Consider the following 19289-nt stretch of genomic DNA (forward strand, 5'->3'; position numbering starts at 1 on the left):
CAGCAGAGGGAAGGTAGGAGTGACAAAAGATAGAAAAGTCAGCCTGTGGGTTAAACCCAGTCTCAAAACATTAAACAGGGGGGCTCCTCCTGAACAGCAAAAACTTAAGATATAGTAAACTATTTTAAAATAATTTAGTATACAACTAAATAAATAAAAAGTAAACTTACCAAGGTGTTTATTTTATAAAATGTATTTGCAGAAATATTTTATCAGACACAAGTGCTACAAAAATAAATATAAAATATACATGTTTACATATTGCTTATAAGTACATTATTTACATATTCAAAACTTCAAAATTATAGCATGTTTTGTCCATGATTCTCAATATCTTACTAGTACAGAACAAAAAAAAGCAAACACACCGCACACAATATAGCTCAGTACAAACATGAACACAGAAAGTTTAAGCAATTAAGTACTTCGAGCAAAATCAGATGTCTTAGTTTATTTTATAACCACTATATTTGGTAATGGAAATTTTATTCTATTTTGTTTTCTTAGCATATATATTTTTTATGATAAAGATTAAAATTCTGTTTAATAGAAAGGCTTTCTGAAGTTATAGTAAATTAAAAACAAATCTCACTTTACTTGAAAGCCAACCAAAAAGTCATTTATTAAATAAAGACATCTGAAAGGACGTTAATTAACGAAAACTAGGAGTTGGATTAGAAAACATGACAAGGATGGAAGAGAGACACTGTAATTTCTGTTTGATGTATTCTGGTAATTTTTCATTTTCTCCATACCTAAATGAAGCAAAAACAAACAAACTGCATTACTTGGACCTTAAGAGAGTATCAAAAGCACATGTCTCAGTAATTCTTTAATGACAAGAGTTACGTCAAGAAAATAATACACTTACTAGGATTCCAAATTCAAATGAAGTGCATCCAATTTGTTTCTTTCAAAAACACTTGTTTTGTTTGATAGGTTTGTATCTCAGTACAACCATTGTATTTTTTTTTTAATAAATATTTTTGATCTGTGATTGGTTGAGCACTCAGAGACTAGTTAGGACTAGTGGTTTGCCTTCAAAACTGTCAGTGCTGGGTGGTAATGTTCTGTTAGAAGGCTTGCAATGCATTCACAAGGTTCAATACCTACCACAAATAAACAAGTTTTTAAAAAGTCTTTCAAGCTGGGCAGTGGTGATGCACACCTCTAATCCTAGCACTTGAGTGGCAGAGGCAGGCGGAACTCTGTGAGTTCCAGGCCAGCCTGATCTACAGAGTGAGTTCCAGGACACCCAGGACTGCTTTACAGAGAAACCCTGTCTCGAAAAAGAAAAACAAACAAAATCTTTTAAAAGATGGGACATAACTTTTGTTTTAGAAAAATAACCAAGTTTATTTAGCTACTTTACTTTAGACTTTTTTGAGACAGGTCTCTTATATAACCCAGGTTGGTTGCTATGTAGCCAAGGATCTCCAGCTCCTACTAAGGGTCTGTGTACCACCACATCCAGCCAGAGGTCAGGGTTAGATGTCTTCCTTAATCACTTCAGACAGGGTTTCTCACTGAAACTGAAGCTCCCCTATCTGACTAGATTGGGTAGCCAGTGTGTTAAGGATCCTCTTGTCCCCAGTTCCCCAGTGCTTGTGTTATCAGTGTACAATGCCTTCCCTTTTTCATGGGTGCCAGGGCTCTGAACTGAAGCTCTCCTGCTTGCAAAGCAAGAACTTAAGCCTGGGCCATCTCTACAGTCTTCCATGTCCTTTGTGTGTTTTTTGAGCCTTGATGTCTTTAGGTAGAACTGGCTAGCTTTGAACTCAAAAGAGATTCACCTGCCTCTGCCTCCCAAGTGCTAGAATTAAAGGTATACATGGCCCATGTTCTTTTAAGTAAAAAAGAAAAAATTTGTATCAAGTAACTTTCATTAAGTTCATTCTGAAAAAGTCAACCTAGTCAGGTTAGTCAATGAAATTCAAAGAAATCCTACCACTTGAGTTGATTATGAATAGTGTAAATAAAAACTGTCAAAATACTAAGCTTTATCAAGCCACTTATTTCAAAGTACAGAGAAAGCAAAATGAGAGTAAGCATTGAATCCCACCCAGTGCTTTAAGACCTTACCTAGTTGTCTGACCATCTGGTGATGTGTAACTGATAGAAGATACTCCTGCTTGGACAACCAGCTGTGACCCATCATTAAACTGAACCCACACAGCTCCACTAGTTAGCTAGAAAAGCAAGAAGCATAGAAAATGTACATACAAGGCACAATGAAGTTTTTTTTTGTTTGTTTGGCAAGGGTGAGGTGGGGGGGGTAGTTTCAAGACATGGTTTTTCTGTGTAACTCTGGCTGTCCTAGAACTTGCTCTGTAGCTCAGGCTGACCTCAAATTCAGAGATCCACCTGCCTCTGCCTCCCTAGTGCTGGGATTAAAGGCCACATTTTATTTTTAAGACAGGGTCTCACTTACTATATAGCCCAGACATGCATCGATTTCACTATTGCTTCTACCTTCTAAATACCGGAATTCTATGCATGTGCGAATATACCCAGACCCAATACAGCTTTAAAAACAACTATCTCAATAACTACAAATTTGGGTTTATAATGATCTTAGCACTGGAAATACTCTTTTTCTTTTTCTTCTTCAGATTATCCCACTAGTGGTTAAGGCATCATAATATTAAAATGACTCAATAAATTTGGTTTCTCACAAACATCTACTAGGTTATTTAAGTAGTTTGGTTTTTTTTCATGTAGTATTTTTCCTAAGACAGGACTGAAAAAATGATAAAAGCTCCTGTGTTATCTCTTAGTTACTAAACTTGTCTTTGTGCTACTACGAATGGGTAGGCAGGTGGTATAGGTGAGAAAAGAGCAACTAGCATAAGTTCTATCAGCTTAGTTTAGGGGACAAACTGGACAATGTATGCGAGAAACACAGAACCACACAGGAAGTATTCTCAACAAATGCCTACAGGCCCCATGAAGTACTAGAGTGAATTTTTACTTAATTGTCAAGTAAAAATACATGAGCCACACTCCAAAATTTCCACTTCAAATCTTCTGATAACATACACAATGTAAAGTTATATACACTGACATGAAATTTTGTAAATTAGAATTCAACATTGATTTTATTTCTGCCATTTCAACTGTCCTAGACATCATCCTCTACTCTGCAAACCATTATCATGACATTCACATTGTGGGAACCTGACATCAACATCGGCAGCTTTCTGATATATGATATATACCAATTTTTAAAAAGCTTAGGAATATAGCCTATGCAGAAAGTATATTTTAAAACTTCTCAGGAAAGAGAAGTTGCTAAAATAATTTGTATTATTGGGTAATAGTTTAATTAATGAAGAAAAAAGAAAAAAAAAAAAAAACAAAAAAACAAGAGGTCTACAGTGCGTAACTGTCTTTTTCAAAAATGTCTCACCTGTGTAGCCCAACCAACATTTTTCACAAAAACAGATTTCAAAAGCTGCGCTGATTTAGGAAGACTTGAAGACGAGAAACTTGATCCTGTGGCAGTGGCTGTGTGACCAAGTCCTTCAGCTATAGCAGTCTACAAACAGTACAAACAGTAAGGGAGAGGAAGATCTTAGCACATTCATAAGCCAGCTTTAGTGAAAGTGAGATTGCTTCATGATTTTTAAAACAGAATTTTCATAAAACAAAAATTCTAAAATTAAAATATCAACCATACATTCAAACTAAATAAAGAAAAGGCCAAATCATGATTCATTTTCATTTTAGCAAATTTCTTTCCCCTTATTTTTCATAGCTGGTTAGAGAATGCACATGTGTGAACACATACGTATACATACTAGAACATTTATATAATTACTTAACCATGACCACAAGGTAGCTGATAGCGTGTGCAAAGTAGACATATGGCAAAATAGCTCAATGAAGCCCACATAAGTAGGTGATGTTTTATTTATTTTTCTGAGTGGTGCTGGGATCTAACCCATGAACACATATTCAGCATATATTTTACAACTGAGCTGTACTCCCAATTCACACCTTCACTTTATGTAAGGACACCAGGCACTCATCATGGAATGAATATTTACTTACAGAAGGGTTGTGTACTGGTGCCTGTGTTGGAAATGCCGCATTATTCATGCTCGATCTGCTCAGTGATGCTTGCTCTCCCTTTGAGTAGCTTGGGTCCACAGGCGGTGGCGATAAAGCTTTAGGTGAACTAGTATTACCAGGTTTTCTGAAGGAAAAAAAAATGTCCCGCTATAGTTCCCTAAAGTTTTTCAATATATAGACAACTAAAAATTAGTTTGTGTGAGTGTGTTTGACAAAGGGTTTCACTATGTAGACCAGGTTGGCTTTGAACTCAGAGATCCATTTGGCTCTGCCACTCCAGTGCCTAAATTAAAGGTATGTGCCACCACATCTGGCTAGTTAAGTTTTTAAATTTAAATTTTATTTATTATGTATATCTGTGTGAATGTTGTGGATATGTAGTTACATACATGCCCTGGAGTGTCTGGAGGTGGAAGAATGACCTTTGGAGTAAGTTCTCTCAGTTTTATTTAGGTTTCAGGGATCAAACTTAGGTTGTTAAGCTTGCACAACAAGCACCTTTATTATCCAGTGAGCCATCTCACTGGCCCTTGTTTTGAGGTAGGTGGCCTCTACTATGTAGGTGCCAGGATTATGGAGTGTATCACCATGGTGCAATTCTTAACATCATTTACAATGAAATGACTAAACTGTATCTTAAACATTTTAGTCATAGTTAGGAATATTAAGCTTTTACCTTCCTATAATTATTGGGAAGAATGAACAGCTCCTGTTTCTCTTTTCCTCTTCTGAGATTACAGATTCGAGTGCCAAGCAGACACGGTGACCCTATTACAGAGAAGATTGCTTTCTGTCAATAGTTCACTGCTTTCTGTCAACAGTTCACTGCTTTACAATGTGACTGTTAACTGGATGAGAAACAGGTACTTACCTCATTAGCATGGTCCATATATATTTTCATTTCCTCTTTCAAGCTTACAATTTCACTTTCATTTTTTAAAGTATATGATTTACCAGTTTTTTCAATCACGTGAATTAAATCTTCTGTTTTGTGTATTTTGGCTCCTGAAAATAAGCAGAAACCATTCTTTTATTACTATTCCTATATTTAATTCATTATTATACTAGTTCATGGCTGTCAGAAAAGTTATTTATATCATTTATTGATTGTTTGTAAAACAGCACTCCAAGTATCCAACAAATGTTAAGGCATCATTTTCCCTTTTCAGCATGTGTCTGATCGGGCTGCACCAAGTTCATACAGGATAGCAGGGATACTATAACCATGTGCTGTGATGTGTACATGGGACCCTTTAATGAAGAGAGATGGTTAAAGACAAATCAACTCCAGAGAAAGCTCAAAGAGACTGTCTGTTAAACCTGTCCATTTGTGTTTCAAATAAGATATGGATATTGTTTTTCATGCAGTTTATGCCAAGCTAAGCAGAGAATAGGACTAGATATCTCATATATTACAGATAAACTGTGGGGTGTACAGCCATTAAAAACCAGATCACATGTAGTATACTCACCATCATAAAACCAAACCTCAAAATCAGCACCAGGAGAATTCTCCATCAAAACACATTTAGCATATCTTGTAAAATAAGTGATTTTGGGAGTTTTAGACCTTACGAGCTGAATAAATCTGGAAGCATACTGATATTTCCGCCAGTATTTCTCTAAAGAAGAAAAATATATGTAATATTAAGAAAGAAAGAATTGACTAAACATACAGTTGTATCTGCATTCTTATTCCTGGAAAGGTTGGACAACTTTCTTGGTTTTGAAAGTTAAAACTATTAAGTAATTATTTCTCCAAATCAAAGCTTCTAGGGGCTTACGCAGTACATAGTTGGTTACCAACAATTATAAATTATTTTAATATATTACTGCAGTGATTTCAAGTGTGAAAAACTAGATACTCCATGTTGAAAATTTAGATGATTCTACATAGAACAATAACTAAACAAAAGCACAGGCTATATATAGCTCTGATGTTACTAATACTTCAGAGCTAATTTTCACTTAAGAGGTTTGTGGCAGCATATAAGAACAATAGGATGTGGAGTAGTAAGATACACCAGATCTTCCCAGTACATGAATATGATCAGCAGCCAGACTAAAGCCAAGGAAGTTACAACTTACCACAACCACACATACAGAATCTATGTGTATATAAATCTATTATCTCATTCCATCTCCTGAAAATGTACATACCTGGTAAATTGTCAAAGCTGTATCTACTGATCTTGTCAGTAGGCAAGGGTGGTCTATCAGAAAGAGGAAAGCCTCTTTCATCATTTGGGTAATAAACAGTGATCTGATTAAAAAAATAAATAAATGAAAGTTGTAGTTATATGCTTTTAAGTATTATCCTTTGTTTCCAAAAAGTATACAAGGTTCTATGTTAAACATTAATTTAAAAAAATATTGAGATAGTTTCTAAAAGTAATAAAGTATCCTAACGTAAAGTTTTAATTTTATTACTAGTTATAATTATTATTTTTCAGTTCATGAATTCCAAAGATACAGACTCAATACATATTGTATAAAGAATTCAATGCTGAATGTTTAAAGTCACATCTAAAATTGCAAATGAATAAAATTGGTACACTACCATAGTCCCGTCACTGGATATCTGAAGAACTTCTTTCACATGTCCTTCAGATGTACATTCTTTTAGAAGCTCCACACATACTTCCTCTGAATCTAGGATGCTCACCTAGAGAAACAGAAAAATCAATAATTTGTTTTTTAAGAACACTTCTGGCACATAATACTTAAGAGGGAAAAGTACCCAACCATAGCAGAAATAACAAAATCCAACTGCTGCTTCACTTTGGCAGTCTAGAACAGAGACTATACTTGGGTACAGTTGTGAGCCAGAAGGTATAAAGGTGAGACTGTGTAATTAAGTGTGAAATGCTAACCAATGAGTAGAAAGCAAGCAGAAGGTAGGGTGGAGAACAAGGACTCTGAAAACAATTGGGGATGGGGGGGAACAAAGGCAAGACTAGATGACATGGGAAACAAAGAACAAACAGGATCAAGATGGAATCACAAAGAAATTATTTCATCTTCACATATGCTCAGTAAATTTTAAACTCAGAAATGCATATTACTTTAATTTTAGTTGTCCTTTTTTAAAAGTTGTATTTTCTAACTTACTCTTGATTTGAAACAAAATTAAATATAGAAAATCACCAGCTGGAGGTGTAAATAAAGAATTTAACATAGCATGTAGCCAGTATTATTTTAAAATATTTTCATTTAGCTGCCTTTTAAATATAAATAATTTAGGAGATGGAGAGGTAGTGTAGTGGTTAAGAGCATTTGTTACTCTTGGTTCATTTCCCAGAATCTATGTTTGCTCATAACTGATTGTAACTCCAATGCCAAGGAACTTAATGCCCTTTTCTGGACTCCCTGGGCACCAGGCAAGCACGTAGTGCCCATACATACATTACATACATGTGGATAAAACACTCAAACACAAAATCAAAATAAATATATTTTTAAAAAACAAATCACTAACTTCAAAGTTACAAACATCAGAATCAACTTGCCATTTTCAAAAGCTAGAGGACCCCAGGGTGGTGGTTCACACCTACAATCACAGCATCAATGAGGCGGAGACAATAGGAGCACAGATCAACAGCTGGCCTGGATTGCCTATTGGAAACTCTTAAAACACACACAACAAAACCCAAATACTACCTATCTAAACCAGAGGAAAGGAAAGGCTATTTTTCTGTGAATACCCACTTTTTCCTTAAATGTTAAGTTTATATAGTATCTTGGATTCCAAAGACGATATAGAAAACAAAAACAAACAAACAAACAAAAAAAAGAGATCACATTTAAGAATTGTATTGCAAGGAAAACATCAAATAGTTAATTAGAAAAAATAATTGACTTACCACAGCCTTTTTAGTTTTTTGTCTGATTGGTTTTAATCTGTGAGCAATCAAAGGAGATGTAATGCTTCGTAAGGAAGGGCTCTGGTGACCCAGTGTTGACTCCATACTCCTATTCTTGCTTTGTTCAGAACGAGGATGTAAGGCCATCTTCTGTTGCATGATCTCAGGTTTACTGTGATGTGCAGTCATGTACTTTGTCGTACTCAGCTGGTTTACATGATGAAGATTAGCAGAAGTATCAGTGTTCTTGCTGGCTCTTCTATCAGTCCAAGCATTTCTTAACATGTCCCGTGAATCTGGATAGCCCTGGAAATCTCTGCTTGGGCTAGTGGTGTTGTGCTCATTCGTTTCTCCCAAACGAGCTAAAATATACATTTAAAAAGCAGTTGAGTAAAATGTAGCATAATGTGCTGATTATAGTAGCATTTTGGTGGGGGTATTGGGGGTTGAAGACAGGCTCTTTCTATGTAGCCCTGATTGTCCTAGAACTTACTAGGCAGGCTGACCTTGAATTCAACAGATGGGCCTGCCTTGGGCTCCCAAATGCTAGGATTAAAAGCATGCTACACCATACATTGACTCTAAATAGCACCTTTTAAAACAATAGAAAAAGTCAATTATAAACATTTGTGCATTATACTTAGAACTCTCTTTAAATCAGTAAATTGTAGCTGTTGTTTACCAATGGGGGAATTGTGGAATTACATTGAGATGACAGATATGCTAATTTCTTCCACAGTAACTGTTTTACTATTTATAACATTATATATCTTAAATATATAAAGATTTCTTTTTAGAAAGCTATTAAGAAAATGAGCTCTTAATAAATAAGGACAAAAAGTAATTAAAGGAACATTTAAAGCCAGGTTGAAGGAAAACTTTTAGTATCCTTAGAACTAATATCTGCCTGCTTTTACCTCCTAAGTGCTGGGATTAAAGGCATGTGCCACCACTGCCTGGAGAAATCAATTTTAATCAAAGCAAAACCAAATTACTTATTCTAAAACAAGTCAATGTTGGTCAGAAGGGTTTCTGAGAAGAATTTCCAGTCTATAGAAGAAAAAAATAGTAAATTTTCTTAGTATAGGGAATGTTTATCAATCTCTACTTAGAAAATGTGAAACTAAAACCAAGGTAGTGACCTTTAGTATCTCTAATATTACAAATGTATCTGTACCCATATATTTAAAAGCTCTCATAGAATTCTATATATTGATATTTCACATGGTTTCAGAGTTGACCTTTTAAAGGTTTTGTTTTTGTGTGTGTGTATGTGTGTGTGCATGTGTTCTTTTCTGTATATGTGCACTACTATGTACATGCAGTGCTGACTATCAGGTCTCCTAAACCTCAGTTACAAGTGACTGTAAGGCAGCTGCTGTGGGTACTGGGAACTGAACTTGGATCTTCTGGGAAAAGCATCGAGTGTTCTTAACCATTGAGTCATCTCTCTAGCCCTAGAGTTCCCATTTCTAAAAGGGTCTTAAATAAACAACTACATAAAACTCTCTATGGTAAATCTTAATTGTCTTATTTCTTTTTTTTGAGACAGGGTCTCACTTATATGGCCTAGCTACTCTTGAAGTCATGGTCCCTGTGCCTCAGCCTCCCAAGTTGTGTAATTAAAGGAACAGGCCACCATATCCTGATGGTATTTTTCTTTTTAAGGCCTTAAATGATCAATTGTATAGAAGTCTAGCCTCCCAGTATTAAACTCTCTGAATTTTTAACACAATTTTATCTTAAATGACTAAAGCTTTTTGTCCTCGCATTCTCAATATAAGGGAAAATATTTTCTATCAAGTAAAATATTTTAAATTGGAGCATAATGACTGTATTTATTATATAGAGAGGTTATTTCTCCATCTCAGAATAGCTCATATTACTAAATAAAAATAACCGTAAATAAGTACAAGACTGCAAGGCTAATGTACAGGGCAGTTTTGTAGTTTAAAAAAACAAACTAATAAATATATATGGTCGGACTGATTCCCTTTGAGACTTCTGAAAATCATACATATTTCTTGAGAAGGAAAACAGACTCCTCTTGACAGGGCATAACAACTCTGCCTAATGAGAGCTATTATCTCACACTCCAAACAACACAATGGTGAAAGATGATCTCCTCCTCCAGATGCTGCCTTTTAATTCTCTTTTCCCACCACTATTTCCCACCCACCTTCTGTGAATGTTGTTCATTAATGGGGGACACTTAATCTCCACATTCTTAATAATGACCTAGGGCCAGCTGCTTAAATGTTTGGATTTTAGTAGCTGTGTATTTCAGTATGAGGAACTATTGGCAAACTAAAATTCTCACATCAGCTTCTCACAAGTAAAGTCAGGCATCCTTTGATTACTTCATAGGCATTGATAACAGCAGTTTTTAGCACAGGCCATCACCAGAACGGGCTTCAAGGTCCAGCCTGAGCCAGAACTACCAAAGAAACCTTATTCTATATGATCACAGAGCAGTAGTGCAAACTGAGTTGTGTTCTATTTGCTCATGCATAAATAGCTTTCTTCATATATGTAATGTAAGTGTAATAAACTAATCATACACAATGAATATTAAGGAGAGTAGCTTAAATATTCAAAAATATTAACGGTTTATTATTAGAATGTTTCATTGAAATTTCTAGAATATGTTTCATTGGAACTGTTTTCTTAGATATAAGCAGAAAACTGCAATGTTTGGCAAGTTCCGGTTCCAGGTCATTAAATTTTAATTAAATGCTCCATTAAAATCTTACCACTCAAGTGTAGTGGCACATGCCTTTAATCCCAGCACTTTAATCCCTAGGCAGAGGCATGCGGATCTAGGTGAGTTTGAGGCCAGCCTGGTCTACAGAGCTAGTTCCAAGACAGGTTCCAAAGCAATACAGAGAAATCCCGTCTCAAAAAAGAAAGAAAAAGGAAACAAAAAACTTACCATTCATTTGCAGATTCCCAAACCATTGTTGTACCATTTCCATCTGAGGTGTCTGGTCTACAAATGGAAAAGGAGTTTTTCCTAGACAATGATGATTGGAACTAAAGGGGAAAAAAAAAAAATCCCATAAAGCAATTATTGGGGAAGAATGAGCTGGGGACAGAACCTAGGGGTACATATGTATGTACACACTGAATATATGTTCTATGACAGAATTCCCAGTCCCTAAACATTTTAAAGCAGAAACCCTAGAAGAGATTTAAATAACTGAAATTTTAAAATTACAGAAAACAGTGGTCTCTAAAATTCCTATGCCAAAATGCCATGGCACTATAATGGCATCACTGTATGTCTACTATCTTTTTAGAAATTTGTAATTCAAACATTAAAAGATCACATACAAAAGCCCAATTAAGCACCAAAATTTAGTGCTCCTATAAGAAACAGTATCACAGCTACTCCTCATTCACCCTCAGCTTCCCTCTACATGCAGTTACTATCACTAATTTAGGGATCAGACTTGTCTCAATAAATGATAAGTTGTGTTAGATCTACTCAAAATAACACATCTAAAGGTTTAAACACATTTATGAACATATTCACTTTTATTTGCAGTGCTGAGGATTGACATGAAGGCACTATGCATGTTAACCCACTGTTTTCCCTCTGAGCTCTATCTAACCAGCCTATATTGCACTTTTAAGAGACATTAACCGATAATAGCATAAAAGCCTTTTTTGGTTTGAAAGAAAAGACTACCCTAGAACTTGCTGTCACACAGACTGGATTCAGCTGCATGATCCTTCTACCAGTGCTTCCTTCCCATGTTCTTCTAGGAATATGTACTACCATGCTTGGCTCAAAATTTTAATTCTAATTCTATTCTATAACCCCACTTTGTTTGCAGCTTTGAGTCTGTGCTAATACAATGTTTATCAAAATGCCTTTGAAAGAATTAACCCTACACTGCTTGGTCATCATCAGATCTTGGTAAAGATTACAAACTGGTTTTGTTTTTAAGGAAATTAAAAATTGATATTGCTGTTTGTGGGTAAATACCTCTCTTCATTTTCATCCAGGGATCTTCTGGGCTTTGAAAGCATTTCTACTGAATGACATCGTTCTATTGACTGTGTTTTTGCTCGAAACTGATTAGAAGTGCTGGACCTATCCGAGGAATGAGCTCTTCGAAGGTATCGAGAATGCGGCCTTTCTTCTGCATCTTCAATTACTCTTCCCCGTCCCCTATTATTAGTTTCTTGGTCTGGGTTTCCCCAATGTGTACAAAAATTGCTTCCATCTCCTGAAGAAAAGTCACTTAAATTCTTATTTTTTGGAAATACCGTAATTTTACTTGGAAGTGACTGACCAATCAAAAGTCTTCTTCTGTCAAGTAAACTACCACTCAAACTGGTACTGGAAGAAGCTGTGATTGTTGTGGAAATTGTGGCATGCCCACTATCCATTGAATCCTCTACAGTCAAGTCTTTACTTTTTGTTGAAGGATTTCGTGACATAAAAGGATGGTCCAACACAGAAGACAGACTTAACCGATCTGCAGGATTTCTACGAAGTAACTGGTGGATAAGGTCCTGGGCCTCTCGTGACAAAAAGGTTGGCATTTCATAATCTGCCAATACTACTTTATTCAATGTATTCTTGACTGTATCAGTGTCAAAAGGTGGTCTTCCAATAAGTAATGTATAAAACATACAGCCCAACGACCAAATATCAGATTCAAGTCCATGTGCACTTCGAGTTGCAATTTCTGGTGAAATATAATTAGGAGTTCCACAGAGTGTGTAGTGCTTTTCATGTGGCATTTTCAATTGTGTTGCTAGTCCAAAGTCAGCAATTTTTATGTTCATATTACGTGTAAGTAAGATGTTAGAGAGTGTGAGGTCCCGGTGTAATATGCCATGAGAATGAAGATACAACATTCCTGTGATGATCTGATGCATGAATTGCCTAGCTGTGAAGATAGAAAAAAACATAACTTAACAATTCAAAAGTTATAGACAATCCAGTTTAGAATACACGATAAAACCTAGTTTAGATTAACCAACTAAAACATCACTCTAGTGATATGCTAGATATCCACTCCTTTTACTCTTTGCCTTTTCTAATTTATGAGCTAAGGGAAGCCAGATTTTACATCAGTTCAGAGTATGTACGGTAACCAGGGTAACCAGATAGCCATAAAATTTAAGAAAATTATTTAGGGGCTGGAGAGATGGCTCTGTGAAGAACATGTGACTGCTCTTCTAAAAGTTCTGAATTCAATTTCCAGAACCACGTGGTGGCTCACAACCATCTGTAATGGGATCAGATTCTTCCTTCTGGTGTGCATGAATTCAGAACTGTCATCTACATAAAATACATGAATATATAAGCTTTAAAGAAAATTATTTAAAATCATATAAATAAGGCATAAACATATCAGTTGCTAGGGCAAATCTTATTTTTAGTTACTGAGTGCCAAGTATGATAAGCTGCCACACCCATCCAAGCATTTTCATGGGACCAGACCCCAGTTCTCACACTTGCATGGCAAGAACTTTACACACCTCCACTGTAAACATTTAATATATTCCTTAGTATTTTCTGCATGCTTACAATAAAACTATATACATATTATAAATGTTTTTAAACTATTAAAAAATGGTATAAAAGTAGTTTTATTACCTTTCTTCAGTGTACATCTTAAAGTTATTTCTCTAATATCATTGATCTTTATTAATTGCTTTTTAACATTTGTATAATTTCTGATATTTCAAGATTACAAATAATATAGGAATAAACATTCTTGTGCATGTTTACTTTCTGTATACATGTTCTCTGAGTTTTTATGCATTATGGTATATATATTCTATACATATATATTTAGAGATATGAAAATTAGTCAGTTTCATCATACCTTAGCAAGTTAGCCTCTTTTTTTTTTTTTTTTTCCCAGACAGGGTTTCTTTATGGCTTTGGAAGCTGTCCTAGAACTAGCTCTTGTAGATCAGGCTGGTCTTGAACTCACTGAAGTCCACCTGCCTCTGCCTCCCAAGTGCTGGGATTAAAGGCATGTGGCACCACCGCCCAGCGGCAAGTCAGCCTTTTAATATTTAATTTTTATTTAATATTTAATTTAATATATTACCTATTAACATCAAATAGTCTCAATTCACTGTGTGAAAATGGTCCTTAGTTATTTTGGTTAGCACTCTCATGACTACTATTAAGTCTGTATTTATTCATGTTTATTGGTTATTTGAGCTTTCTCCTCTATGAATATTCTGCTCCATACACTCTAGTTTCTTATTTGATTATCCTTTCCCTTTTAGACGCACATCTGATTTTTCAACATGAATGTTTTAGTTATAGACAATGTACACATGCAAATTTGTAAGTAGAAAATAAGGAACCTAGGGCCTTGTACATGCATGTTGAATAAACATGCAAACACTAAATTATAGCTTCAACCCTATAGTCATACATTTTGCAGGTATTTTCTTTCCATCTTTGTCTTAAACTCTGTTGGTGGGAAGGAGATACATCTTTGGTTGCATGTAAGTTTTTAAGTTTAATTCAGGCTAAGAGAATTTATTTATTTTTTTTTAATAAATTTTATCTAGTCAATAAAGCCTTTATTTTAAAAAAAAAATCTTTCAAAGAAGTCTGAAAAACAGAAACTACCATCTACCATCTATGTGTATGGATTCCCCATTTGTATTATTTCCACAGAATAAAATTCTTAAAAAAAATTTGTATTATTTTATGTGTACTGGTGTTTTAACATGGGTATAGGGTCCTCTGGACCTAGAACTGTGACAGTTATGAGCTGTCATTTGGGTGCTGGATGTTGAACCAGGGTCCTCTAAGAAGAGCAGTTAGTGCTCTTAAAAACTGAGCCATCTATCCAGCCCTCAGAATAAACCTTTATCAATGGAATTTGAGAGAAAGCTTATCAACATTTCTACAATATAGCACAAGTTAACAACTATTTCAAAGAGATTTAAATGTATAAAGCTCTATCAGGCCAGTGTGATGGTTCAGCAGGTAAAGGTGCTTACTACCAAGTTTGATGAGCTGAGTTTTATATCGGGAATCCACATGATACAAGGAGAGAGTCAACTCCCCAGAGCTGATCTCTGACCATAACACCACATAACAAAAACCTATCATTAGCCTTGTTTCTTAGCTCTATCTACAATATCAAAATCAGTCATAGCTTGGGGGAAAAACATCTAAAGTAGATTCACAATATATGGACCTTATCTGATTTGAAAAGTGAGGGGATTAGTTGAAATTCCTTTTGTATTTCACAGAAAAATATTAAGTTTGGAAAACCTTTGTTACTATGTCCATTTAAATCTCTATTGTAAAGATATATTACACGGGGAAGTTGAATTACTCCAAGCTTTTAAAAGTTGAACAATAAGCTAAAGGATTTCCAGCACAGTGCTCTCAACATTTATTTGGAAACTTTAGTCATCAAACACATAAGTAGTTTTCTAGATTTGAAAGGATATACAGTAAATTATTACCAATGATTTAAATGAAAATGTGTTTTGGAGAACAGAAGGCCAACAAATTCCTCTCTCTAATGTGATATGTGATTTATAAGTATCAGCTTTTGTCGGGACACAATTTGATTAAATAATAATTGAAATAGTTTTATTTGTGGCTGGAGAAGTGTCTCAGCTTTTAAAGTACATACTGCTCTTACAGAGGACTCAAGTTCTATTTCCAGCTTCCTTGTTAAACCTCCATGGACATGGGCATCTACTTGCATGAACTACATGCATATACCTATACATAGATGCACACTCATACAAATGGCTTAAAAACAACTACAACAAAAAGAAATTGTTGATGCTGAAAGGACTGTTCAGTGGTTAAGCGTCTTGGCTGATCTTCAGAGGACCTGGATTCCCAATATCCAAACAGTGGCTCACAATCAAGTTCCAGAGAATATAAAGCCTTTTTCTGCACTCCTTGGGCACCAGGCACACATGTGGCACACAGACACACATGCAGTTAACATTCATACATGTAAAATAAAAATTCACGTGCACACACACAAGCTTGATGTAGTGGCATACACCTTTAGTCCCAACACTTGGGAGGCAAACATGGGAGCCTCTCTGTCAGTTCAAGATCAGCCTGGTTTATATATTGAATTCCATCCAGGACAGCAAGAGCTACATAGAGTGACCTTGTCTCAAAAACATACAACAAATGTTTTACTAAATATTACAAAGAGCACATTTTCAAAACAACTTCAAAAGCCAAGTGTTTACCAAACAAACAAAACAAAAAACCAACCAACCAAACAAAAAAAAAAAAAAAAAAAAAAGGGAAAAACTCTACCCTTACCCCCCAAAAGACACCTACCTTCACTTTCTGAGAAAGGTTTCATTCGGTTCTTTAGATACCTGTTCATTTCTCCATTATGACACATTTCTAATACCAGGTATACATAATTGTTATCTTCAAAGTAATTATAAAGCTAAAACAGAAAAGGGTGAAGTTAATTATACAAATATCAAGCTTTCTTAACTACTTCTACACACCTTGTATCTTACCTCCAAAATAGAAGGGTGTTTCAACTGGCAATGTATTTTCACCTCATTTTGGACTCTCTGAACCATTCCAGCTTTATACATGGCTTTCTTATCTATCTAAAAATAAGAGAGGCCAGATTTATTTGATTTTAATGATCCTGTGGTTTGAACCCAGGGCGTTGTGCAAGGTACAGGAAAGCACTTAGCAACGCTGTCTTTTGGCTATTTAATGTATTATGTGTGAGTGTACACACACACACACACACATATACACATTATACCCCTACTAAGCCCAGACAGAAGCCCAACATCAATCTACAATTGTCTGAAGTCTTTTTATGTCTTTGAAGTCAACTTACTCTTCTCTATGTTTGACCCTTGTATATCCAATACATTCTTGTGATAATAGAGATTGGCTTTGGACTTCTGATTATCTTTTTCCAACTCCTCAGAGCTGTGATTACAGGCATGCACCACCATGCTCAACAATAGTGGTAGTTTGGATTATTATGGCCACACATAAATAAATACATTGTTCTGACTTCTTCCACTTACCTTAATAGTAACAAAATGTACTAGTCTCTGGAACACGAATAAAGTATAAAACCTTCATTTAAGCAAGGTTAATGGTCTCTAAATATCCTTAAGTTCAGCTGCTGCACTTAGCAATGCTATCTTTTGGCTATACAATGTATTATGCCTGAGTGTATACACACACACACACACACACACACACACACACAGTAGGGTGGCAGTGTGTACAGCCTCTACTAGACCCTGACATTTTAATAGCATGCTCTCTAGTTTCTTGCAAAATACTGGAGAAAGGGTCATTAATACATTCTTACCATTTTGATTGCAACTTCCAAACCGGTATGAATGGACTCAGCTCTGTAGACACCAGCAAATGATCCTTTACCAAGTAGATTTCCAACCTTAAAGTCCTTAAAAAAATTAAAGATTATATGTGATGACTCTCAGAACTAGAAATTAAGAAACTTAGGTAGGAACTGTAATAAATCTGGTAAAATGGGCCAGAGCAGAAATATGACAAGTTTCAAGCAGCCAGCAGACCTCGATAATGCAGGAGTCTGGGGTGTATGGCATCTTGATGCTCCGCGGGACTTTCCTGAGCTCCAGTGAGGATCCAGACTGACTCCTCTAATGAGCTGGTTAGTTAGGTCCCCTTCTCCCGTGTACCAGGCTCCCGCCGCAGCTCCCGCCAGGCTAACTGCCATCCCCGGGGAGGAGCAGGCAGAGCAGCTCCCTGAGCGCGGCTTTGGAGGCGGGAGTGCAGAACAGACGCCAAGGGATGGGGACCGGGCGGGGCCCACAGCTGGAGACACACCTGTTGGGTACCAGGCACCCCCGGCGGGGGTAGGGGTGGCTCCGAGGGGCGGGCCGCTCCGCCCGCCTCTCCACCATCAGTCCTACCTTGGCGCCCGCCCGCCTCTCCACTGTTCGCCCGCAGCAGCGCCCTGGCCTGCTGCTAGTGGGTCATAGTGGGTCACTGAGCACCAGTGAGCGCCTTGAACAGGGTGTCGCTCAGTCTGCGCCCGCCCGCCTCGCTTCACCCGTGTCTGTACCAAGCCTCAGCCGGACCTTCCCTCCAGCACTGGGCTCGCCTCAGCCGGACCTTCCCTCAGCTCCGCGTCTGCCCGCCTCACCTCGATCCTCTCCCCGATGCACGCCGCCATGTTCCCGGGCCTCCGGCGCCCCGGACTCGGCCGTCTCGCAGTCCCTCCGAGGCAGCGCTCCGAGCAGCCAGCGGGTCTTGGCGCCCATCAGGCTGCCTTCTCTATGCCGCCGCCGCTGACGACGTCGCCAACGCCACCGAAAAGTACCCCCGGTATCTCCTGAGGCCTGGGCGGCGCCTCGGTGCTCCCATTTTGAAAAGTTCCCGCCGGTCTCTCAGCGACCCAGTCTGGCGGTGACGTCAGCAATTTCGCCACTTCTGAGAGGGTGAGAGCGACGCGCATGCGCAGGAGAGGATTCCGGGCCTCCGCGCTTTACGCCGGAAGTGGATAATAGTTTGCGGGAAAGCGGTCAGTGTGAGACTGACGGAAGCGTCCATCGTAGCCGAAAATGTTTGGAAATGTCTTGACCCGAAGAATGATTCAGTTTCGGAGCCAGGCACAGAGCGTAATACTAGGGGGCTTTCCTTGCACGCTCCGGGCTCTGTTTTAAAAATCTTTTAAAACACTTTGTGTTTAGACTTAACCTAAAGAGAACTGGAAAAAAGTCCAGCCGGGCTATGGTGGCGCACATCTTTGATCGCAGCACTCAGGAGGCGGAGGCAGGTTGCTCAGCCTCGTCGACAGAGCGAGCTCTAGGACAGCCAGGGCTACACAGAAAAACCCAGTCTCGAAAAACCTTGAGTCCATTGCCTTCCTTAGAGCACCCTCCATGTACACCGTTGTGGTTTTTCCTTTACAACTATTAATGTGTATGGTGATTTAAGAAAATGAGCTGCATAGTAAAATAACGGCTGGAGATACAGTTAAGTAGTAAAATGCTTGCTTAGCCGCACAGTCCTTCCTCTCCCAGCCTAGCCTCCCCTTCTCTCTGCATGCTCTCAGGTATATTAAAAGCTGGGCATAGGACTCATTCCCGCAATTATAACACTCATCAAACAGATGTAGTTCCAGTCCCTCCTCTCCCATCACTTTCCCTCCCCCTGATATTAAAAGCTGGGTATAGCGACCCATTCCTGAAATCATAGCACTCGGCAGACTAAGGTAGTAAAGTTTTCTCCTAAGTTTGGGGCCAGCCCTTTAACACGAAAATTTATTCTGAGCTGTATGTGAGCAACTTAGACTAGGAAATCAACACAAGTTTCCTTGAAAAAAAAAAAAAAATGTTCTG

General features: G+C 37.3%; 1 protein-coding gene across 2 annotated transcripts; it reads right to left on the minus strand.

The window, feature by feature from the left end:
- Nucleotides 1-177: 177 nt before the first annotated feature.
- Plk4 (polo like kinase 4) lies at nucleotides 178-18359 on the minus strand. Of its 2 annotated transcripts, XM_051185686.1 has the most exons (16): nucleotides 18092-18359; nucleotides 17273-17368; nucleotides 16446-16541; nucleotides 16255-16369; nucleotides 11929-12841; nucleotides 10870-10970; nucleotides 7938-8299; nucleotides 6635-6739; nucleotides 6235-6337; nucleotides 5547-5696; nucleotides 4946-5079; nucleotides 4751-4842; nucleotides 4054-4198; nucleotides 3410-3538; nucleotides 2083-2189; nucleotides 178-755 (listed from the first exon to the last, which is right to left on the minus strand). In XM_051185686.1, the coding sequence occupies exons 1-16, from the start codon at nucleotides 18119-18121 to the stop codon at nucleotides 653-655; spliced, it is 2781 nt and encodes a 926-aa protein (XP_051041643.1). In that variant the 5' UTR covers nucleotides 18122-18359; the 3' UTR covers nucleotides 178-652. The 2 variants fall into 2 exon arrangements, with proteins under 2 accessions (XP_051041643.1, XP_051041644.1); XM_051185687.1 differs by lacking the exon at nucleotides 18092-18359 and having other exon boundaries at nucleotides 16446-16537.
- Between the last annotated feature and the right edge of the window lie 930 nt (nucleotides 18360-19289).

This window comes from Phodopus roborovskii, unplaced genomic scaffold (assembly GCF_943737965.1).
Source record: "Phodopus roborovskii unplaced genomic scaffold, PHOROB, whole genome shotgun sequence".
Taxonomy (NCBI): Eukaryota; Metazoa; Chordata; class Mammalia; order Rodentia; family Cricetidae; genus Phodopus; species Phodopus roborovskii.